At 46.5% G+C, this 24,235-nt stretch overlaps 3 protein-coding genes across 7 annotated transcripts in view; 2 read left to right on the forward strand and 1 right to left on the reverse strand.

Moving 5' to 3' along the window:
* RSPH14 (radial spoke head 14 homolog) overlaps nt 1-7,150 on the reverse strand; it is a 52,000-nt gene extending 44,850 nt beyond the window's left edge. Inside the window, exons 1-3 of the mRNA XM_053279634.1 lie at nt 6,305-7,150; nt 3,829-3,931; nt 3,508-3,626 (exon numbers count right to left, since the gene is read on the reverse strand). Of these exons, the coding sequence (XP_053135609.1) occupies nt 3,508-3,626; nt 3,829-3,931; nt 6,305-6,506 (424 nt within the window). The 5' untranslated portion in view covers nt 6,507-7,150. The remainder of the gene's footprint in view (nt 1-3,507; nt 3,627-3,828; nt 3,932-6,304) is intronic.
* Nucleotides 7,151-7,410: 260 nt separating this feature from the next.
* On the forward strand, nt 7,411-23,888 carry RAB36 (RAB36, member RAS oncogene family). 4 transcript variants are annotated; one of them, XM_053280468.1, is made up of 12 exons: nt 7,422-7,516; nt 8,362-8,512; nt 12,325-12,414; nt 12,610-12,701; nt 13,230-13,295; nt 15,584-15,685; nt 17,415-17,479; nt 17,653-17,704; nt 20,893-20,974; nt 21,822-21,912; nt 22,272-22,391; nt 23,177-23,888. In XM_053280468.1, the coding sequence occupies exons 3-12, from the start codon at nt 12,346-12,348 to the stop codon at nt 23,239-23,241; spliced, it is 804 nt and encodes a 267-aa protein (XP_053136443.1). In that variant the 5' UTR covers nt 7,422-7,516; nt 8,362-8,512; nt 12,325-12,345; the 3' UTR covers nt 23,242-23,888. The 4 variants fall into 4 exon arrangements, with proteins under 4 accessions (XP_053136444.1, XP_053136443.1, XP_053136445.1 ...); XM_053280470.1 differs by having other exon boundaries at nt 7,438-7,762; XM_053280469.1 differs by having other exon boundaries at nt 7,411-8,512.
* Nucleotides 23,272-24,235, forward strand: part of BCR (BCR activator of RhoGEF and GTPase) — a 100,832-nt gene continuing 99,868 nt past the window's right edge. The window contains exon 1 of one of the 2 annotated variants that reach the window (XM_053280462.1): nt 23,272-23,370. The gene's annotated coding sequence lies outside the window, so the exon portion shown is untranslated. The remainder of the gene's footprint in view (nt 23,371-24,235) is intronic. The other variant, XM_053280463.1, reaches the window with a different exon arrangement.

Below are 24,235 nucleotides of genomic sequence, written 5' to 3' on the forward strand. Positions count from 1 at the left end.
AAAAGCCATCTTAAATTACCAAGAGTGTTCTGAGTCAAAACAGAAAAATGCCTAACAAACTGATCCTTCACTCTTCATCCTTGATCATAGCACTTCAGAGATGTTGCCTTAACAAAAAAATGGTTTTGAAATTCCACCCCCACTGAATTCAGTGCCAAAAATTCTGTTTATTTTCATCAGTCACATTCTAATGATTCAATACTAACATCTCTTGTATCACAAAAATGCCTAGAATCACACTGCGGTATAACTATGCCAGTAGTACTAAGTTTATTATATTATACCTTGCATTTTATCCAAGACTGGCTTCAAAAGCAGCTTACAATTAAATTGCTATAAATTATGCTGCAAATCATGAGGTTACTCCAACATGTGATATAGCAGTGATCATAGATTGCTATCAGCCCCCTAACTTCAGACGGATCTTTAAAATACGCTCATAAATGTTATAAATGTCATATAATATGGTGACTGTGGGGTTTATCTGTATAATGTCCTTGAAGGCAGGCACTTAATTACACATTAACTTCCTTCTTCCAATAACATTAGGAGGATACAGTTACACATCCTGTGTGTTTGTATATTATATATGGTGCAATCTTGCCCTTTAAAACCCAGTTTTCAGGTTTCATTCACTAATGACAGCTATTTCAATCCGCAGTGGTAAACATAGGGGGAAAGCACCTGCTATTCCACTCAAGCAACAGAATTATTTCTATAGTGGAAGTGCTAAGTATTCCCGTCCTTTTCAAAAGGGAGGATTTCAAATTAGCAGTGAGGATGTGGACAGAAATGCTCTTTTATTTTAGTTATTTATCTAAGACTAGCAGAAAATTGAGAAGTTACACTGAACAGGGTATAAATCCCAGGCGAGCATCAAGAAGATGAAAAGTGTGGTTCCTCTGAGAAGTGTGCTTGCAGTCCTGTGCATGTTTACTCAGAAATCAAGCCCTCTGAGTAAAATGGGACTTTCCCCCCACAACAGTGTGCCTTTGTGATTGCACCTACTCTAGAGAGTAGCACTCCTTTCCCCGTTTGGTTTTGGCCTTCCTTGGCTTGGTCTCTTTCTGTTTCGCACATTTACCTGAATGGAAAAGGACTCTGGATTTAAGATGAACTCCTTTAAAAATACAGGTTAAACAGAGGCTGTACCTGTATTTACCCAAAAGGAAGAGGATTCTGACTTTAAGACCACTCAACATCCCTCCATTTCTAACATCAAGGAACTTGGGTGGGGGGGAACCAAAGGGCTGTTCTCACTGTGTTCACACATGTAGTTTCCCATTCAAATGCATTGCAAACCAGGGTGGACCCTGCTTAGCAAAGGGGACCATTCAAGCTTTCTACCACAAGACCAGCTCTCCTCCTGCAATCTCTGCCTCGGGGTAACACTGAATCTCTGGGGATCTCATGCCCCCCCCAGTGAGGTTCCTGCCTCATCCTTAGAACCTCTTCCACTGCCTCCAAGCACCCAGGAGGGGAAGTGACACTGTGCCAGAGGGCTGAGGCTCATCTGCCTGCTTGGAAGGAGGGGAGGCCAGCTTAGGTGCCTCCTCCAGAGCAGGGCTGTTATGAAGATCCAGGAAGATGTGGGGCTTTTGCTGACTGTGTAACCCCCATAATTAGCCCTAGCCTTTTGCCAGGTCAGCAGCTGGCTTTATGAGCTCACCCCTCCAGCTGAACATAAGAACAGCCCTGCTGGATCAGGCCCAAGGAGGCCCATCTAGTCCAGCATCCTGTTTCTCACAGTGGCCCACCAGATGCTGCTGGAAGCCACAGGCAGGAGTTGAGGGCGTGCATTCAGCTGCATTGCTAGATCTGGGTATAGACACCTACAGAGAACCACAGGCCAGCATCAAGCTGGTAAACATTTCTGGACCTGGGTCCTCCTTCCGTAATTAACCAAGTCTTTTAAAGAGTCACTTGCCAGGCTTACTTTGGCAGGAAAGAATCTCCTCTGGATGACTAAGCAGGGAATTGGAAGCAAAAGGGTTTGCTTTCATTCTGAAGGGCACTTTGCGCTTGTTAGAAACACCCTGCATAATGAACTGAACAACTAGTATTGAACTGCTCTTTATGCAGAAATCCTGGGAAGGGATTTCTTATGTTCTGGCACCACCAAGAGACACTTGAGCTTACTACTACATTAAAAGATCCTATATAAATTATAATTGTTATTTATGCAGTGCCATGGGAAGGAGAGTTGGTCTTGTGGCAACAAGCATGAATGGTCCCCTTTGCTAAGCAGGGTCCACCCTGGTTTGCATTTGAATGGGAAACTACATGTGTGAGCACTGAGAGGATGGGGCCACTCTGGGAAGAGTATCTGCTTGCTTGCATGAGGAGGTTCCAGGTTCCCTCCTTGGCAGTGTCTCTAAGATACAGCTGAGAGAGACTCCTGCCTGCAGCCTTGGAGAAGCTGCTGCCAGTCTGTGTAGAGTAGACTATACTGAGCTAGATGGACCAATGGTCTGGCTTGGTATAAGCAGCTTCCTATGTACCATTAGTGTACCTGGCACTTTACACAGCAATATGTGCAAAAGAATATGCCCTTATCCCTTTGCCCTGAGGAGCTTAAAACCAAGTTTAAAACTGGGGTTGGAGAGAAGGGGAAACAGCAGGAGGAAGGGGCAAAAATGACAATGACTAACATTTATATACTGCTTTTCAACAAAAGTCCCCAAAGCAGTTTACATAGATATAAATAAATAAATAAATAAAATGACTCCCAGTCCCCAAAGGGCTCACAATCTAAAAAAGAAACATAAGACAGACACCAGCAGCAGCCACTGGAGGGATGCTGTGCTGGAGATGGAGAGGACCAGTTGCTCTCTCCGTGCTCAATAAAGAGAATCACCACTTTTAAAAGGTGCCTCTTTGCTCAGTTAGCAGGGCTAAAAATAACATGCGATAATGTGAACAGGTGCAAATAAATACGTCCAATGAATGGCAAGACAGTAGGGTTTGCTTTATGGAGATACTTATGTGATGGGTACACAGATTCAGCCATCTGTACAACCACCTTGTAAGGTATTCCAGAGTTACTATCCCTATAGTACATCTTGGCACCAACCATGGAACCCAGCTTTGAACTTGGGCCTTCTAGCTCACAGCTAATTGTCTTAACTATCACACTATACCATCTCATCAAAAGCAAAAGGAATGCATTTTACGCAGAGAATGTTAAGGGAAAGAAAACAATGCAAAAATAGTTTCTAAACTGAACTCCCTCCTTGCAGACTAATTGCTTCAACACCAGCAGACCGCAAAATCACAGGGTATACTTATACTACAAACTTGTATCACATGGATCAACCTACTCAGTCCACACATTTCATGGGCCACAAGCCCCAAAACATGCCTAGCATGTAATAAGCCCCAGGTGTCTCAAGCAAACAAGCCAAGCCGCAAACTGATAAATTCAAAACTATGACTTCTCAAAAGCGCTAAGAATGAAGCAACCCATAATTCTGTGATCCAAATAGAATGAATTTTAATACATCTTACCTGGACGGAATTCTGACAGAAGTTTATATGCATAGTGCATGTTCCATCGACAAATCTCCACTGGATCATTCAAAAGCTGGGCCAGAGCTGGGATGACTTCATTGTCTAGAAATCCAAGCCTAAATTGGAAAGCAGTACATTAGAAATTATTTAAGTAAGGCACATGACACTTTTTCTGGAACCTAGTATATATGTATGGAAAAATACACACAGACACACTCTCTCTCTTTCTCTCCTTTTGAGACACACAAAACACCACTGCTCGAATATTTAGCCAAATGTCTAATAATAATTTGCATTAAATTTTAGATAAATGCCTACCTGCCAACATTATGCGTAGCCATTATATACAGGACCTCTGTTGTTTTTCGGCGCACTAAGCCATCTTTATCCAAAAGCAGTGTTTTCAAAGTATCTAGGAATCCTGAAAGACATAATGAAAGAATCTTTGTGTGTTCTTAATTTTAATAGTAAAGCCATTGTTTTGCTTCAAAACCTGAGGGATTGAGTCAACCAGTGGCAGCTCAAGATCTCTGTGTACCTAGAACATAGGAAGCTGCCATATACTGAGTCAGACCATTGGTCTATCTAGCTCACTATTGTCTTCACAGACTGGCAGCGACTTCTCCAAGGTTTCAGACTGAAGTCTCTCTCAGCCCTGTCTTGGAGAAGCCAGGGAGGGAACTTGGAACCTGAAGCAGGCTGCAGAATGTGGTCTCTACCTCATGTGCACATCCTCCTCTTTCTTTTTTCTTTTTATGTAGAAGACAAGAGAGCCTCTTGCTCCCTCACTGGGGCCCAATAATCTACTACCTGGAGAGGCTGACTTACAGAAAGGCCACCCCTGGGTGCAACTTGCAGCCTACTGTGCCTTGCACACAACAGCTGCTGTGGTCCTCCAAGCTCCACTCCAGCTCCCATTCGCTACCCCACCAGCTCTTCTTATCTGTCCCAACCAGCTCCTCTCTAAACCACTTAATAGCTTTTGAAGGAAAGTGACTTGACCATGGCCAAACAGGAAGTCTATAGCAGGAAATCTTTCAACACAATAAGTCCAAGACTTGCTGTGTGTTCCCTTATACCGAGAAGTAGTTTTGGCCAAGGCCAGCCAAAGACCGGCATTTCTTTATTTCTTTATTTGTTAAATGTATATACCACCTTTCATTAAAAATAATCCCAAGGCGGTTTACAAAAGTTTTAAAAACATAATAAAAATGACAGTTAAAAGTATTAAGCTAAAAATATGACAACAGAGAATAAGACATATGGAGAAAGGATGCACCGGTGCAGTGAGAAAGCAGCGTAACAAAAGCAGTTCGCCCTCCAGCTAACTGCACCGTGTAGCAGGGAAGCAGCCATTTTTGACGTCCTCCAGGAAGCCCTCTGTGCCACCCAAAAGTATGTCCCTGACAGGGGTGGAGCCACCATTGAGCAACAGGGTTCAAAGAATCCGGACCACCAATGAAAAGGGCCACCGGAGCGCCTGTTGCATATGACATCACCAGCAAAGGGGGCGTGGCCTGATCGCCAGATGCATTAATTTCCCTTCCACGCCCTCGCTGGAGGGAGAGGAAGGGAAATAAATGCTGCCAACCAGCAAGCACTGCCTGGAAATGAGCTCAGAAGAGCTTGATTGGGGCTCTCCGGAACCTGGGCACGTCCAAGTGTGCATGATGTCACACACATGGGGCATCACTGGCGGGGCCGCCGGCGGGGTGAGAAATGAGCCGCCGTTGGGCTGGCTCCGCCAGTGGTCTCTGAGGTCTGTGCAACCCTCCAGGACATATTTTCAGGTGCCACAGATGGCTTCCTGGCAGGGAGGGCATTAAATATTGCCCTCTCTACTGGTGCAATTAGTTGAGAAGTTCTGTTAGGTTGCTCTCTCCCTGCACTGGTGCATCCTTGCCAGGGAGGCTGAGGTCGTCTTAAAGACTAACTAACACATTTATTGAAGCATAAGCTTTCATCAGCTGCAGGAAACATTTCCCCTGTTTATTGTTATTGTTATCACTGAAATATTTATGCACCACTTTTCAACACAAACGTTCCCGATGCGATCTGCACAGCAAAAAGCAGGAGAAAATGGTTCCCTGTCCCCAAAGGGCTCACAGTCTCAACATACAGAAGGTATCAGCAACAAGCCATACGAGTGATAAACAGGCACAGGTAAATAGGTAAATAGGCACAGTTATTCTTCCCCTGCTAAATATGAAAGCTCCACTCAAGAAAGGTGCTTCTTGCCCAGCTCATGGGGGTTCTTGTGCGTCATGCACACACACATACAGATATGGGGGGTGTGTGTGTGTGTAGGGTTGCCATATTCTGGCTTTCCAAATCCGGGTGCCTAATTTGCATATTATGTCAATTGGCTTGAAACTAATTCTTGAGCCAAATAGTGACTGCACGTTTTGCTCCATCACTCCGCTTCTACAAGGGCTAGAGCTTAGCTCCTTTTTAAAAATGAACGCTGAAATCCGGGCGAATCTGGGTGGGTTAAGCAATCTGGGTGAGATGCTTAAGATCCAGGTGGAACCCGGAATTTCGGGGGGCATGGCTACTCTAGAGCCTGGGGAACTGCGAAGAGTGGGACAAGACAGCCATGGGAAGCTGTAACGTCTGTGAAAGCTTGGGCGTTAAGAAATGTGTGAGGCTTTCAGGTGCCACAAGGCTCTTTGCCAGTCTTCAAAGATGACCGCTCGGCCGCCTCAGTGTTTAGAAGGAGCTCCCGGAGGTGAGTGTCAACGGGTTGGGCCAAGACGCCAGAGTGACGGCTTCGCCCAAGCAACCTCAGTCTTACCTATGCTGATTGCAGTGTAGGTGTTCTCCGGGTCATGCACCAGATCACACAGGGCCATCAGGGCCCTCTGCCGGGTCAGCAGCTCCGGGTCGTGCAACTCTTCGTTGAGCTTTGGGAGGGCCCTCCGGCCGAAGGCAATGGGGGCCTTCGTGGGGTCGATGTCGGGGGGCAGTTTGGAGGAGATGCGGGGCAGCAGGGCCATCTTTTCTTTCTGCCCCCTCCTCCCCTTCAAAGGGGGGGGGACACACCCTTCAAAAAGAATGGCTCCTTCAGAAGGACCAAGAGGAAGCCAATTCTCCTGCCAAAACCCTCCGAAACCAACCCTGCAGTGGAAAGCCCTAGAGCGGAGAGGGTGGATGGAGAGAAGAACAAGGCCGGGAGGGGAGGCCGGGGAGGAAGGCAGAGCCTGGGGCTCCACTGCCTGTGCTTTTTTGCTCCAGTTGCAACTCAGGGATGCCTGTCAAAGAAGACACGTGTCTTTTGCAAAACGTTGCAGTGGGAAGCAAGGGGAGGTCTTGGTTATTATTTTCTTAATTCCTCCCTCAACCATTCAATGTGCACAGCAAAAAAATTAAAAATAAAATAAAAAAGTAACGTTAATCATGAAAGCAGCAGCAGCAGCAGCAGCAGAGCAGCAGGCGCGAGGGGATGGAAGCCGCAGACAAAGGCAAGCAAGCGCCCAAGAGGCTTGGCTGGGAGAAAGGCTGCGATGCAAGCAACAGAAAGAAGAGCCCCCCAATATAAGGGGAGGAGAAGGACCCCCAAGACCCTCCCCACCCTGACCCGCCCCCCACAAAAAAGGGACAAATTTCCAATTCCAGGCTCTCCCTCCCAGCGCACGACCCCTCCCCCTCCAGCCTGGGGCACCACGCGCCCTGGTGGTTGCTAGGCGACAGGGACGCCCTGGCTCCCTACGCCGTATTCTGAGAATACGAAGCTACGCCCCGCGAGCGCACGGGCTTCCCCTGGAGGGGCCGCGCACGCGCTGGGCGCAAACAGCGCAGCGCCCGCCGGGAGCGGCTATAGAGGCGCGGCTGCCGCTGGGGAGCCGGTGTTCGGGAATAGCGCGTAAGCTCCGCCGCCGGCGCAGTGTGCGGAGCGCGTGAGGGACTGGAAAGCCTGTGCCCTGCTCGAAGGGGCGGGCCAGGAGGAGAGGAGGGCCGGGCAGCGTCTCTGATGGAGTCTGTGTGCAGCTGGGGGAGCCGTTTTGGGGTGCGGGAGGAGGAGGGGGGAGCTGCTGAATGAAGACGTGTGTGTGATTTGCAAAGAAGGGGCGCATTGCTCAGGAAAGAGCGAGCTGAGAGCAGCCCTGCGGGGCGCGAGGGCTGCTCCTTCCAAGGCCGCTGGGCTTCTCCATTTCAGCCCCTCCCTCCAGGCGCAGGCCTGTGTTTCTGCTCTGAGGCATGATGGCCCCCATGCTTGGTCCTAGGTTTGCAGCAGCTTCCCTCAGACAGCTGGGTATTTGCAGTTCACGCCAAGAAGGGGATTCAGGGGTCACTTGCTTGCTTCTTTGCTACTCAGAGGTGCCTCTAGGTCATTTGGGAGCCTGGACCTAAAGGCCTTGGGGGGGGGGCTCCCCACACATGTTAAGCATCCTCCCCCTGATGCACACAGTATTTTTAACACGTGGGTTCTCGAAGGCACAAACCGAACTGACAAGAATGTATGACTAGAAAGCGGGTCTAGTTATGCCCATACGCATGAGCAGAAACACTGCAACATGCAACTTTATTTATTTATTTATTTATTTATTTCTACATTTTATATCCCGCTCTTCCTCCCAGGAGCCCAGAGCAGGGTACTACATACTTAGGTTTCTCCTCACAACGACCCTGTGAAGTAGGTCAGGCCGAGAGACTGGCCCAGAGTCACCCAGCAAGGATTGTGGCTGGATGGGGATTTGGACTCAGGTCTCCCTGGTCCTAGTCCAGCACTCCAACCACTACTCCACGCTGGCTCTCTTTAACATATTAACATAACTTTATGTTATTTAACATAACGTAACATATTCCCTTCCCCCATTTTTCTCCCCCCCCCCCCCCGCCGGTCTAAAGCAGAGGTTGCGTTTTAGACCACATCACCTGGGACAGGCTGAGGAGGATTCGAGGGCCCTCCGGGGTGTGTGGAGGCCCTGCACTTCTGCCCAGAAGACCAGGGAGAAGAGCGCCTCTGTCTTTACTTGATAAAATGCCCACCGCACCGCTGCAGGTATGTTTGGAGCAGTTTAAAACCATGCAAGCATAGCAAGAAACTTGGTACTGTGTGGCAGCTTGAAGTGGCCGTTTGGAGCAGCCAACTCTGGCTGTCCGCTGAGAGACCCACAGGAGGACACAATTCCCTGGGAAGCTCTCTTGCACAAGCCTCACTTCAAGGAATGGGAGCTGCAAGTGCATCAGAGTCCAGCTATGCTCCTCCTCACAAATGCTCTTTCTCTTCTGTGCTCCCTCATGACACGGTCCTGGATGTGGTCTCATCTCATGGCAGAGCACTATGAGGGGATATTTTGAAAAATTGGATTGTCTGGTAAACAGCAAGCATGATATGCCCCCAGCATTGTGCCTATGCCCTAATTTGTGGGAAGCAATAGTTCAACTTACTCAACAAGTGGCTTTTGTTGGAGCTAGGCCTGTTTGCGCCTTCTCCAATTCAGACAGACCATGGCCTCAAATTCTCTGCATATGCTCTAGCTATTTTGCCCATCTGACATCATGTAGCAGTTATCATAATAAAAAGTTGTTTAAAAGGATTTTACAAAGCTAACAGCAGGGGTCAAGCAGATCAGACGGATTAAAATGAGACATGGGGATGGATAGCCTGTCATCCAAATCCACAGCCAGCAGCAAACAAGCCACAATAAAAATCGTTTCCAGAAGACACATTTACTTTCTTGACAGTAAACTGAGGAGCAAATGATCCCCTCATGTTGCGTGCTCCTACGAAAAAGGTTGTTGACTCAGGATGTCATTTACATATGATGTTTAAAAAGCCCTGATTCCAGTTCTGTGGTGAATGTGGTGCATTGACCACTGTGGTGCTCACTTAAACTGTGTTCCATGCTCCCCATTGTCTGTGAAGGAGCCATTATGTGTCCAAATGACAGCACTTAGAAATGTGACTGTTGAATTCAGACGAGCTGATGGGTGCGTGTTCTTCTCTCTGTGGGCAGATTAAGATGCTTACTGTCTACTAAGCTGCTTACTCACCACCGGTTTCGTCAAAGCAGACCACATAATTCAGGCTTCCCTCCTGAGGATGCAGCCTTTCACTTAACAGAAGATGGAAAAATAATTAGTTTCCTGTTGTGATCAAACCTGTAGGGCAGAACAGCCTAGGAGACATAAGCGGGTGTGGTGGAAGCAGGGAGATGGCAGCAGCATAGCAATGCCCACGGAAAGTGTTGTGCCCACAGCGCACAATGCCCACCCAACACCCTCACAACGGGAGCCAGCAGCTGGCTTCCAGAAATGCTCATGGTGAAATCAGCAGCTGACATCCTGACTAACTAAGTGTTAGCAGGAGGCCATGGTGTTTGAACAAACCTGATGCACTAGTGACTGTATTTACCTGAAGAGAAGCATTTAAGATTGTCCCCTTTAAAACAGAGGTTAGATAAAGATGATACCTGGATTCCCCCGAAAAGAAGAGGGCTCTGGGTTCAAGGCACCCCTTGATTTTTAACATCAAAAAATTTGGCGGTGGGGCGAGGGAACTCATTTTGGAGGCAAATAGAGTCTGCCGCTTGTGTTTCAGATAAGTGCAAGAATGCTGTGGCATGCCTCATTTGTTTTAAAGGGGACTTTTGTGCAAGAGTCAGAAAGGGAAAGGAGGAGGAGAAAATGGAGAGAGAGGAGTCATGGACAGAGAGGAATTCTGGTCTGGTGGTAGCAAGCATGACTTGTCTCCTTAGCTAAACAGGGTCCACCCTGGTTGCATATGAATGGGAGACTTGATGTGTGAGCACTGTAAAATATTCCCCTCAGGGGATGGAGGTACTCTGGGAAGAGCATCTAGGTTCCCAGTTCCCTCCCTGGCAGCATCTCCAAGATAGGGCTGAGAGAGAGATTCCTGCCTGCCACCTTGGAGAAGCCGCTGCCAGTCTGTGAAGACAATACTGAGCTAGATGGACCACTCAGTAGATGGCAGCTTCCAATGTTCCTATGAGCTGTTGCTGAAATAAGCTCTTAGTTAAATCTATATAATGATGACTTTGTGTTAGTAAAGAGGGAAGCAGCTATACAATGACTGGCGATGAGGTTTTGAACCAGCTAAGCGTGGGAGCTCAGTTTGGCTTAGTAGCAACGCCGTCCACCAAAGTGGCCAGACCCTTTAATGACCGGGCTTTAGAGGCTGGCCGGATCTCTCAGGTGGTTGGCTGGCTGTTCTGCCTTCTAACTCCACCTTCTTATTTGTGGGGGGGAGGTTTAAAGGTTGCACACTGGTTGCTATGGCCACATAGTCGCAGGCGGAACTGCTTTTACAGCTGAGAGCCTGCTGTATCAGCTGCCTGAAACAGGGTGAGTTATTTTCTCTCTGACTCTTTGCAGAATGGCCAGAATTCTAATTGGAAATATGTCTCCCTTTTTTAAATGCAGGAGCATGCAGTTGAACTGCAAAAAGGAGGTTCAGATCTCTCCCCTCTCTCCCTCCAAGGCTTCTGGCCTGTTTTTCGGGGTTTTGGGGGTTTTTTTTGGTGAGGGCAGGAAGACGTGACTTGGCAAACTGCTATTTGCCAGCTTGCAGATCCCGAGTATCCAACTCAAGCTGGTTTTTTCCTTCCCTACCACCCCGGCCTCATATGAATTGGCTTTTCTTTAAACCAGTTTGTAATACTAATGTAAAGCCTAAATGGGTGGAAATGTACATGTGATTTATTCACCATATTCTGTCCAGCTTTTAATGACCCACCTAATGGTGGGTGTAATTTGTAATCCGCGCTGGTAAACTCCTATATCGGGCAGCAGCAATCTAGGAAGGTGCTGAAAGGCATCATTTCATACTGCGTGGGAGATGGCAATGGTCAACCCCTCCTGTATTCTACCAAAGACACCACAGGGCTCTGTGGTCACCAGGAGTCGACACCGACTCATTGGCACACTTTACATCTTACTTTTAGGGATGGCTTAAATAGTATGGGAGAGACTTAAAGATGCTTTCTAGTCAGGGCTGACTGCGGATACGATGGCATCCAGATGGTAACCCTGCCACCACGCTTATGCCCATGCCCACACCTGCAGATAATTTTGGAGCCTGGACCTAAAGGCCTTTGGAGCCCACCCACCCCCCCGCATGTCAAGTATAATCCTCGCCAGACACACACACACACTCCATGACACACAGTGTATTTTTAACATGTGAGTTCTTGGCACAAATAGCAACTGAACTCACAAGAATGTCGGGCTATAAAACTGGCATGTATTTATGCAAATATGCATTTGCAGAAACATTTCAACACTCAGCATATTCCCTTCCCACATATTTCTTTCCCCACTCCCTCGGGGGGTGCTGAGGCCCTGGACTTTGGCCCTGGAGTCCAGGGGTGAGAGTGCCACTGTGCACGTGCGCGCGCGCGCACACACACACACACACACACACTAACATGGGGTTTATTCCATTGGGAATAGTGTAGGTTGTTTTTTGTTATGTGGGTGCATCTGGCATTGTCCTCCTCCTCTGTTTCTTCCTCTGCACACTTTAGAGTTCCCTTTCCCTAAGGGGTTCCCAACCTTGTGGCCTCCCAAGATGTGGTTGGACTACAACTCCCAAGAGCCTGCAGATGATGAGAGTTTTAGTTCAACCACATCTGGGGACCCAAGGCTGAGAACCCCTGCCTCAAGTTATACCAAAATAAAGCCTCTGTTGGAGGACATATACAGTACCCCAAGAGAAAAACAACAGGGATGTTTTCACCCTAATATTTGAACATAAATGTCTTTTTTTACTATATTACTGGGACCCTGTATGATAAAATGGAGTAACATTAAACGTGTGTGATGTACATAATAAATGGCATTTTCTTGCAGGGCAAACACAGAACTTGAGCCATGAAGGCCACCCTATTGCATGTTACACCTCCCGTGAGCAGAGACAGAATAATATCCCACTTCCCAAAGGTAAGTGAACTTTCCATCTGTGTCCATCCTGCTTGTTTTTACCTGATCATTTGGGATATTGTCTCAGGCAGGGGAGCTCAAAGCAAATTTTTGCCTCGGCAAACCGACCCTAATAACTTTGCTAGGTGATCTCCTGGCACGATAGATCTCATCATCTTGTAAAATGTCTAGCACCTGTTCTCTGTGTGTCTGCAGTGGTACACACCAGAGGCCTGCCTCCAGTTCAAAGATCACTTCCACACCCTGGTGAGGAGTGCCAGTCAGCAGCGGAACACTGGTGCTGTTGGGTGAGTCTCCCTGAGGAAGAAGCTAGAAAATATTTCTTAGGAAGCTGCCATATACCTTTGGTCCAGCTAGCTCAGTATTGTCTACCCAGGCTGGCAACAGCTTCTCCAAGGTTACAGGCAGGAGTCTCTCTCAGCAGAGGTAATTTTGGAGCCTGGACCTAAAGGCTTTTGAAGGGCCCCCCTCCCCTGCAAATTTAGCATCATCATGCTCTGCTGGGCAACCACACTACCCAGGACAGACTAAAGAGGATTTGGAGGCCCCCAGGGGCTGTGGAGGCCCTGGACTTTAGCCCTAAAGTTCAGGGGTAAGAGCTCCTTTGTCTCTTGGCCCTATCTGGAGATTCCCGGGACATGGAACCTTCTGCACTTCCCAGAGTGGCCCCATCCCTTAAGGGGAATATCTTACAGTGCTCACATGTAGTCTCCCATTCAAATACAAACCAGGGTGGACCCTGCTTAGCAGAGGGGGAAAATTCATGCTTGCTATCACAAAACCAGCTCTGTCTCATGTGAAAATATATGTTGCAGGTTAAAAATATCCAAAGTGGTAGTGGTGGGAGACCTCTACGTTGGAAAAACAAGCCTCATCAACAGGTACGGTAGATTCCAGCACTTGGTGGCAGTGGTGGCTGTCAGACTTGCAAATTTTAAGCTGAATGGGCAGCAACTGGCTATGGTTTATATTTCAGCTGACCAGTTTACAGTGCTATAAATTCACAGTTGTCTTACCATGTGTTGAAAGTGGTCCTCTCAGGATGGGACGACTGAGGGGTAGGGGGGATCTGGATTAGGATAACAGCACAGAGAAATGAGGTTTCGCTGTTAGGGTCACACACTGCAGCTTCCCTCCCTGAGCACATAGCAACTTTAGGGGGCTGATCTGGATTGGGACTGAGTGATGCATTAGTGGAAAGAGCTCAAATAAGCAAAAGCTTTCCTTGCACCTTGGCCCCAATCCAGATTGCACCCCCATGGCTGCTAAAAGAAAAGAGAGAAGAGAAAAAGAACTTGGTCCAATAGGCAATAGGTTATTCTTTCAACATCAGGAGGCAAAACTGAAACAGGTCTAGAGGATATTCTCTCACTATAACTAAATTGACATAGGCACTTATCTTTGTCCAGAGTGGAGATATAACCTAATAAGAAAGGAAGAGCTGTAAGAAATCCCACCTCTCCCCTACGTCTCCAACATTTATCAGATTTGCTCAGCCCACATTCATGAAGTCTAACTGGAGTCCAATAAGAATGAAAACATTTGATAAAGTGAAGATTAGTTTTCTTAAATCCTCTCTTCAGTATTTTGATTTTCCTGAAACCTTTATCAAATGCATTGATATTTTACATAAGTTGCCTAAGACTAGAGTATTAATTAATGGGGTTTTATCCAACAATTGGTACCTATTTTTTGGCGAAGCCGCATTCGGTTCTAGGTACTTGAAACATTCTACTTGGTATAGTCTATCTATTTTGGCTACAAGATCTGCTTAAAAAAAACATACTGCTCAATTTCCAGACTTGTCTATTTGCTCATGAGTTGTCTACATTATGGGGTAGTCCCCAAATACCTTGCTAGAAGACTTGTCTGTTGGCAGAATTGGGCTAATAGTAATATATTTTTTCTGTCCCAATTAATATCCCGTTTCTGTTTTTAAACCATTTCATTTTATTCAACATGAATATGGTATAAAATCATATGGTGCTTGGCAATATATTCAGTTAAGACACAGCATATCCAAAAGGTTTGGTTCTAATGCTATTAGTGCTTTGGAAGCTCCAAATATCATCAAATTCTATTGTCATATTCGTTAATTTAATCAGGCTCATAATATGCTTTATAATTTTATCCAAACCCAGGTAACACGTCCACTCGATACTGAAATAATTAAATGGAGCTTGGAATTGAATGTTCTGATTACGCAACATCCATGTGATGTGATTTTGGCTGAAACTGCCAAAGTATCTTATGATTTGAGGCTCAAGTTAGTTCCAAAAGCAAAACTTGGCTACATTGTAAGTGACCTGAAACTTATAATCTGCTAGAAGTGAGTGATATATAAAAATAATCGGAGTGACCCGGATGTTCTAATAGAAAAGGGGAGATCAAACCATGACGTAAATCGGAATAAAATCTGCAGTATAAAAGCACGTGTGTTATCGATTCAGGGTCACAAACGTTGTGCAATGGGAATTTTATTATGTCTGCCCTCCAGAAAAGCTGAAGGGAGGGCATTAAATCTTGCTCTGATAAAAGCCCAGCGATAATTGGGATATGTAAGTGTGAACAGGTAAGAGGCCACAGCTCTCCCATATATCCCACTTGGTATCTTACAAAAAGTGGGTATCCGACTCAAATTAAACTGAAGCTCTAGATCTAAAAGGTGTTGTATGATTACTTCTTTGGCCTTCTCTCTATTTAGCATACGCAGGGTGTCTGGAGATAGGCCACAAGCGTGGATTTTGTGGTCGATGCATTTCCACCACCTAGAGTGAAAAGACATGCAAATCAACAAACCAGTTCCTAGATCAATTTGTTTGTCTTCTGTCTTTTTTCTCTTTTTCTCTGTGGAAGCCAGGTGTTCATCTGTCTGTATATCTATTGGATATTTCCCCCATATGTTACTACAAATCCCTCAACAGCATTCTCCAGGTGGTCTTTCTTGGTTAATTGTCATGTACAGTTTGGGGTATCTTATTGATATTTGGTTTCATTGTTTGCTCATCAGTGTCATCATGTATTAACACAAATGGTAATAAAAGCATTTTGTAAAAGAAATCAGACTTCAGCAGAGAAACGGCATCTGTCAATCCACAACTGCATCCGCAAAAACAAGCAATTTGTGGTGGCATCATTTTGTTTTTTCTACCACACTTCTCCATTACAGGTTCTGTAAAGATGTGTTTGACCGAGATTATAAAGCAACCATTGGAGTGGATTTTGAAATCGAGCGTTTTGAGATAGCTGGAGTTCCATACAATCTTCAGATGTGAGTTGGAATGCAAACGTCTTTTTGAAATAAAATAGTTTTAGCTGGTGTCAGTGTTGAGGGAGCAGCATGTTAAATCTTGGCTTTTTATCCAGGCCTTTACATGATTGTTTTTATTGCTGCTTCTATGTGTCTTACTCACATATAGTTTTCATGTTTGTATTTTATAGATTTTAAATTAGATTGGCTTTGTATTTTTAGGTTAATATTTTTATTGTCATTTTTATTGTATGTTTTTTAACTTTTGTAAACCGCCTTGGGATTGTTTTGAATGAAAAGCGGTATAGAAATGTAACAATAAAATAATTAAATTAAATTAAATTAAATTAAATTAAATTAAATTAAATTAAATTAAATTAAATTAAATATAGCTCCCCTGTGAGAGATGAAGAGCTTTGGTAGCACTTTGGGGGAAACTCTGTCCCAGGTAGCATGTTAAAGCCAATCTCTGTATGACATAATTCCTTATCAGTCCAGCATCTTTTTCTCAGATCCACCTTTCTCATGGTCGCACAGTGCTCATAAACGTAAAGTGTGCTGTTAAGTTGATGTTGACTCCTGGCAACCACAGAGCCCTGTGGTTTTATTTTGGTAGAATACAGGAGGGGTTTGCCATTGCCTTCTCCCGCACAGTATGAGATGATGCCTTTCAGCATCTTCCTATATCGCTGCTGCCCGATATAGGTGTTTCCCATAGTCTGGGAAACATACCAGTGGGGAGTCGAACTGGCCACCTTCTGCTTGTTAGTCAAGCATTTCCCTCCTGTGCCATAGTTTTACTATATTTATCTAAATCCAAGACTAGGTTTGTTCAAAGTCCTTAAGTGTTAGAAATCAGGGGGCCATCTTAAATTCAGAGTCATGTATTCGGGTAAATATGGTGTACAGCTTTACTGGGATGAGCATTACAGCTTCATGATCTCAAAGACTCCCATTTTGAGATTCTGCTAATATGCACATTTTTCTAAATTTAATCAATTTATTAACCAATATTGATGGATAGCAATGTTCTGGCACTCTTGTTTGGAATAAATGTGCCTATTATAGAAACCGCAACTATCAAGTATATCCTTTCATTCTGGACTTCAGATTCACAGCTCTGTGAAACTGGGCGGAAGCCAGGTGTCTATCTGCCTCTGTATCTATTGGATATTTCCCCCCATATGTTACTGAAAATCCCTTAACAGCATTCTCCAGGTGTCTTTTCTCAGTTGTCTTATACGGTTTGGGGATATCTTATTGATATTTGGTTTCATTGTTTGCTCATAAATGTCATCATGAATTAATGCAAATAGAAATAAAAACATAAAAGAAAGCAAACTTCAGAAGGGAAAAGGCACCAGTCAGTCTACGACTGCCTCAGCAAAAACTAGGAGTTTGTAGTGGCACCTCAAAAACTAGCAAGTATATTGGGGCATCATCATTTGTGGGCTGGACCCACCTGGTCAGTTTCAGGACCATCTAAGCCACAACATATTTGCTGAGTCTTTGAGATGCAATAGGATTATTTGCTTTTAACAAACAAAGCAGCAACTTTACTAAAGGGTGTGTGTGTGTGTTTAATTAAGGGAGTGGGGATTGCTGTCAAAGTAGTAACTCATTCCAGATGGCAGTGTCTCAAGTATCACATTCTTCTTCAGCTTGTACCAGGCTGTTGCTTCATCAGCGGGTTTGCTCAGGTTGCTCTCACTTGCACTGACATGACATTCCTTATTTCATTCCTGCCCAGATGGGACACCGCAGGTCAGGAAAAGTTCAAGTGCATTGCATCTGCTTACTACAGAGGAGCAGAGGGTAAGTCAAGACGAGAGCCAGTTCCCAGCTAGTAGTGTGTAAGGCGACACCGTCACTCTCAATTGTTCCCCTTCACCCACACTGTTATTCTTTGACATCTGCTGAGTTAAACTATAAGGACTCCTAATCCACTGTCTAATGGATCTTTTTGTATCCCCATGTTTTCATTGCAGTTATTATCACAGTCTTTGACTTGGCTGATATCCAGACTTTGGATCACACCAAGTAAGTCACCACAATTTTGTTTTTGCTAAAGTTTCTCTAAGAATGATTTGTCTATGTATTTAATTCTCTAAGACGTACCCGTGGCTAATCCCATGTGTGGCAGCTCTCGTGAGAGTTCGCAAGCAGCTGCCAGATAGCCATGGGTATGGCAAGAAAATGGCGGCGGTAGCTGGGCGGCCAGTGGGGGAAAGAATGGTGGTGAATGGCCCCCGCCAGGCAGAGAAAGCGGATGGCGGGTAGGCGAGAAAACTACAGCGGCAGGCAGGCAGCGGAGAGGATGGCACACTCCCTCTCCGGCCTGCCTGGTAGCCAAAAGGAAAGATAGCCTGGCCCTTCGGGCGGAAGAAGGCGGCCAGCCGGCAGGTGAAACCAGCAGGTGGGCGGCAGAGAGGGCGGTACACTCTCTCTCTGGCCTGCTTGCCTGGCCTGCCGGGAAAAGTGGTGGGGAGGAGAAGTGGTGGCCAGGCCAGCTGGCCACTGGGAAGAAATGGGGTGGGGGGAGGATGAAATGGGGCAGGGGGGGAAGAGACAGGGACAACTAGGGGTGCAGATGCTCTGCGCCAGGTCAGCTAGTTTTATTTATTTATCATATTTATATACCTCCCCCTATAAACTCTCTGGACATTTTACAAATTAAAACACAACAACAGTTAAATCCTTAAATAAAACAAATTAAAATAACCACCAATAGACCTTTAAAACATTATAAGCTGAACGCCTGATAAAAATAGGTGCGTCTTCAAAAGTTGCTTAAATGCAGCCAGAAATGGGGAGACTCTGATTCCATTTGGGAGTGCGTTACAGAACACTGGGGCAACCCTAGATAAGGCTCAGTTTGGGGTCAAAACCAAACAAGCTGGAGGTTACTGCAATCGGATCTCCCCCAATGATCTCATTAGGCGGTGGGGTTAGTGAAGAAGGTGCTCTCTTAAATTATGGGATTAGACCAATTTATGGAGGGCAGGTCTAAGTTGACAATAATCATGACTGCTAAACAGAACCTTGAGGTTCAGAGGTGGTAGTCCTCTAAATAGCAGTTGGAGAGATGGAATAAACAGCAGAGGAAACTGTGGTCTTTATGGCCCTCTCTGGGTTTCCTATAACTCCACTATTGGTAGCAGGAAACTGGGCTTGAATAGACCTATGGTCCAATCCTGCAGAGCTCTAATGCAGGAGTCCTTAACCTTGGACCCCCAGATACTGTTCGGATACCATGCCTATCATCCATAGCCACAATGGGTGGAAGCCATTGTGGCTGTGATTGATGGGAGTTGTAGTCCAACAACATCAGGGGACCCAGCTTGAGAACTCCTGTTCTAATGAACTTGCCTGAAGCAGCCTGTCCTAAAGCTGAACTGGTAATTGTGATTCATTGGGTATAAAGCCGAAAAGCAAGCTATGGCTTCAGCTACGATGCTCAGGATAGTTTGTGCTTCTGAATATGTGGGGCAAGTGCTCTAATGCAGCAGCTGTGGTTTGTGTTGGATGCTATTCTGGTCTTGCTGCTGTCTGGAGTAAAGCCGGCCGGCCTGTTTGATCAAGTAATTTGTTAAAGTGGCCAAATGTTCCACTATATGTTAAATAAAGAGGGAGGAAGGTTTAGATTAGCAAACCAGAAGGTTGCCAGTTCGAATCCCCGCTGGTATGTTTCCCGGATTATGGGAAACATCTGTATCGGGCAGCAGTGGTATAGGAAGATGTTGAAAGGCATCATCTCAGACAGTGTTGGAGGAGGTAATGATAAACCCCTCCTGTGTTCTACCGAAGACAACCACAGGGCTCTGAGGTCGCCAGAAGTCAACACCGATTCGAGGAGTCAGCACACTTTACCTTTAGGGTTTAGGTATCAGCTCTATTTGTTAAAAGTGTGGTTTGTACAGGTCTGAACCTCCATTGATTAATTGATCCTCTTGTCACCCGGAAAGAACTCCTTCAGCATCACTGTGCAATCAGCACAGCAGGCCCTGTTTCCCCCCTTCTCTCCTATTCCATTGCCTCCATTTAATCTTTTGTATTTTGTGTGTATATGTTGTTGGACTTTGCACCTTCATCAGCACCACTGCTTTGTGCCCAGAATAATCCCAGCTCTCCCCGGTGCTTTTCTTTTGACATGGTTAGGATTGGCTGAATCATTAACTAGCTCTGGTGGGCAGGAAGGACATCTCCAAGGGGACTGGTACAGTGTAAGATGTTGTTTTTCAAGAAGGAAGAACATATGGTGTGTGCTCATCTTCCTCTTGGTCTCCTTGTGACTTTCATTTCCTATACTCTATAGCCCTTCCTCCTGTTCTTTTAGTGGGATCACTTAATTCTTCTTGTTACATCTCTGTTTTTCCTTCCTTATCTATTTCTGTACTTACATGGACAGTTTCCCCTCCCCCTCCACCCCCAAAACCATTTTGGGATGAATGCAATCAGTGGACATGTGGCAGGTTGAGAGAAAGAAGCTTTCCTCTTAGTGACTGAGTAGATGAGTTTGCTCATGGAATGGTCATAAGTGAACCGCCCACCAGTCTAATTAAGGTCTGATACTAATGCCGAGAGCAACAATAGATGGGTAAATTTTGAGGCAAACCGTGTTGGCCTCCCAGGAAATCCTTGGCTCTTAGTTCTGTTCTTCTGTTAGTTTATTATGAACCAGTCCTGCTGTGGTGATTAGCTTGCAACATTGCTGAAATGCTCTGCTGATGAGAGAGAAATTTTGCAGGGATCCCAACCTCTTGTAGGGAGTTACCGGATTATTTTATAGGACCAAGGCCTCGGGCATCCCTCAGTCCATCGGGCCAGTGTTGACGAGGCAGGAGGGTTGTCATGATCAAGCAGAAGACATCCCACTCTCCTCTTCCTTTGGAGCATCCAAAAGGAAGTCCAAGTGGGCTCCCTCCTTGGATATTACTGGCCAAGATGGGAGGCGTTGTGTCTGTGCCCCTTCTGGCCAATACAGTCCTGTCTAGAAGTCTGTACAGCAGGCCTGCTCATCTGAGGCCCCCCAGCTGTTTTTGGACTTCAACTCCCACAATCCCCAGCCACAGTGGCCAGTAGACAGGGGTTATGGGAGTTGCAGGCCAACATCTGCAGGAGGGCCGAAGTTGAGCAGCCCTACTTACAGTGTGCTGGTCCGGGGGCGGCGGGGGCCGGAGTCTTTTTTGATAAGCACCTCTGCTTCTCCTCTCTCTCCTGTGTTTCAGACAGTGGCTAGAGGATGCACTGAGAGAGAACGAGCCAGGATCCAGCTTCATCTTCCTAGTTGGAACAAAAAAAGATCTGGTGGTAAGCAGAACAAGAAGAACTCTGCAAACAAATGGTGTTCGCTTTTAAATGCAGTTGCCTTACTTAGACTTGTAAATGTTGGGTCAGTGCAGTTCCTAGACAGCAGCGGTCTTCGAACTCGGGTCCCCAGAGAATGTTGGACTGCAACTCCTATCCTTTCCATACACAGTGGCTGGCCATTTTGGCTGGGCATGACAGGAGTTGTAGTCCAACCACATCGGGCCGCATGGCCCCTTCAGGAGTTAAATGGCTGGTGTTTAGCTCCCGAAGGGGACACGTGGAGTTGGACTCCTTGTGGCTCCGTTCAGGGGCCAGACTACGACCCCTGCGTCTGACGTCAGAACATAGAGGCAGGGTGCACACAGGAATATAGGAAGATGCTGGAAGGGATCATCTCACTGCGCGGGAGGAGGCAATGGGAAAACCCTCCTGTATTCTACCAAAGACAACCACAGGGTTCTGTGGGCGCCAGGAGTCGGCACTGACTGGATGGCACACTTTACTTTAAGCAAGAGAACAAGCTTTTAGGTGGTATATACATTCATTAAATGAATGAATGAATGAATAAATTATAATTTCTTAACATGTGACAAAGACAGGCCCAGGCTGAATATTTACAGGGAGAAACTGCTGCTGACAGACAGGTGCTTCCATGCACTGGTTGGATCTCTCCTTAAAGCCATCTAGAGTAGACTAGTGGCTGTGAATCCCACGGTTTTCCATACAGGGAAAAAACATCTCTATGTAGGCTACCTTTGTGTCGTTGTGTGGGAAGTTATAACACTCACAGTATAGTCTGAAGTGCAGAGCTAGCAGCAACTTGCAGTTTGGTTTGTTTGCGTTTCAGTCTGATGCTGCCTGTGAGCAGACAGAACTAGATGCCATTCGCTTTGCCAATGAGATGCAGGCTGAGTACTGGTCAGTTTCGGCCAAAACAGGTTAGTAGAGCTCATGAAGGAGGGGCAGAGTGCAAGCAATTCCTTCCCTCCGCCCAAGGCTTGCCCATGTGCCATGTTGCCCATGTGCTGTAAAAACAGCTTCCTTTCATAGCCGCGCTGCATGTAGGCACAGCCTTTCATCACTTTGTACTGCACATGTGTGCTCCAGTTGGGTTACTCCGAGGCGACCATCTGTGAGCCGAGTCGTTTTGTAGACGGAAAGCTGGGAACGCGCGCTATCTCCTTTTAGTGCTGCTCACACTTGACACAGCTCTCTATGCAAGCATGGCCCTGTGTTTAACTATGCAAAGCTCCCAGAAGCAGTGAGCACCATCATCTCTCTCCTTCTCTCCTATCAGGGGAAAATGTCAGGGATTTCTTTTCCCGAGTTGCTGCCTTGGCCTTTGAAAAGTCCATGCTGAAGGAGCTGGAGAAGCGCAATGGACGCCTGGCCCAGATTGGCACAGGACACCTCATCAGTAGGTTGAGCTCTGTTACCTTCACTTGCCTTTAAAAAAAAAACAAAAACAAAATACGGTTAGCCTTTTAAGGGAGATGTGCCTGACAGACTAGGGTTTGCTATGCAGTGTTGCACAAGTGTTTCTGGAGACTGGAATTTAGCTGTTGACTGTTATAACTCAACATTATTTAGGGATGTGCACGGAACCGCACGGGGGGAGGCTCGAAGGTGGCAGAGATGCTGCTTTGAGAGTGGGGGAGGGTGCATTTACCCCTCTTCTGCTTCTGCCCCCACCCGACATCCTTTTTTTCAAAGCCCATCGTGGTGGCAGCATACCTCCCTGCCGCCCCGTTGTCTGCGTCGGAGACTTCCGGTCATATCTGGACAATGGGGCGGCAGGGAGTTACGTTGCCACCCTGATGGACTTTGAAAAAACCGGACGCCAGCGGGAGGAAAGTGGTGGGAAGTGTAAGTGCACCCTCCCTCGCTCTTAAAGCAAGACACCCCCCGCCGTCGAACTGTCGAACCGGCGGAACATAAAGGGCCTCCAAACTGGTTCCATGCACATCCCTACGTTATATTATTATTATTATATTATTTATTTTGCCAGGCTTTTAGTTTTTAGTGTGTGTATGTGTCTGTTCCCCCCTTTTTTCTCGTTGTTGTTGTTGTTGTTTTGATTTATGTAAAGCAGCGCCTTAAGTCTATGGAAGTCAGGCGGTCGATAAATTTGCTAAATAAATAAATAATCCACGGGACGTGATGAAGGAACGGACTGACCGCTTCTCTGTTTCCTTATTACAGAAGTGGAGGGGAGTTCACTGGAAGCCTCAGAAGCCAGCGTTCAGAGCAGCCCAAGCTGTTGCTAGAGGCCAGCCTTCAGGGCGAGTTTCTGGCACCACATCAACAACTGAATCTGGGAATGGAGAGGAGGAGGACAAGGAAGTCACCATGCAGACCCAACCTCCTTTCTCTTGCCTTCTGCGCTGAGAAAATAGGTACTTACCTGATGTACATTCCAAGAGGGAATGCTCCCAAGCCAACCTGCCTCACTGTCTCCAGGAAACGTTACCCTCTTAACCTGTAGAGAGCCTGCTTCCTTGACACAGAGAGACCTTATGAGCAGAAAGGCCGGCCCCCCACAGGCTGTGGTCTTGAAGCAAGTTAGGAGTGCGTCCCTCTTGGCGAGTTCAGCTCTATTGGCCTCTCTTGCCAGTTTTAAATTCTGGTTAAGCCAGACCCCTAGTTAGCATTAACTATGGTGCTGACATAACCCTAACCATTGCTAAGGCCAGCAGGATGGAGGAAGAGAGCAGGGAGGGACTGAGGGGAGGGAGCATGCACCCTTGTTGCCTGCCCCCGATCACGATTAAGGGTCAGACCGTGTCATGTCCACACTGGCCCACGGCGAATGGCGGCCTTCCTAGTTTTCTTTCCCTGCCTTAGAGCTGAGGAGCTGTCGTACCAAACTGGTTGTTTTCATGTCAATAATAGAATTAAACCTACTTCTGATGTATTCTGTAAGACTGATTATTTAGGGGCCAGAGTTACAAGCGAAAACATTCCCCATTTTTTCCCCCAGGGGGAGAGGAGAAGGGACTGTATGAAAGGCTTGGCTCCAGCATCATGTGTTTCGTAGTCTTGCCCTCAAGCATGCATCTCAGCTGCTTCTGTAGGGGGTCTTCTAGGGCATACTTGTTTATAGTACTGGCTCTTCCTAACGGGCCATGAGGGTGAATTGGTGCGCTGCCTGCAGGCTGGCCATTTGTCAGGTAGAGCTGCACAGAACCCGTCGTCATCCCTTCCAACTCCATCATCCCTTCAGACATTTTGGTGGGGGGTGATGGGAATTGTAGTCCAGCA

This window comes from Hemicordylus capensis, chromosome 15 (genome assembly GCF_027244095.1).
Source record: "Hemicordylus capensis ecotype Gifberg chromosome 15, rHemCap1.1.pri, whole genome shotgun sequence".
Classification (NCBI taxonomy): Eukaryota; Metazoa; Chordata; class Lepidosauria; order Squamata; family Cordylidae; genus Hemicordylus; species Hemicordylus capensis.

What these genes read in the sequence shown, in the direction of transcription:
- RAB36 (XM_053280469.1), top strand. Translation starts at nt 12,346, where the DNA reads ATGAAGGCCACCCTATTGCATGTTACACCTCCCGTGAGCAGAGACAGA. An exon ending in GTTCCATACAATCTTCAGAT is followed by an intron (nt 15,686 to 17,414) that starts GTGAGTTGGAAT and finishes ATTCCTGCCCAG; the next exon opens with ATGGGACACCGCAGGTCAGG. An exon ending in TTACTACAGAGGAGCAGAGG is followed by an intron (nt 17,480 to 17,652) that starts GTAAGTCAAGAC and finishes TTTTCATTGCAG; the next exon opens with TTATTATCACAGTCTTTGAC.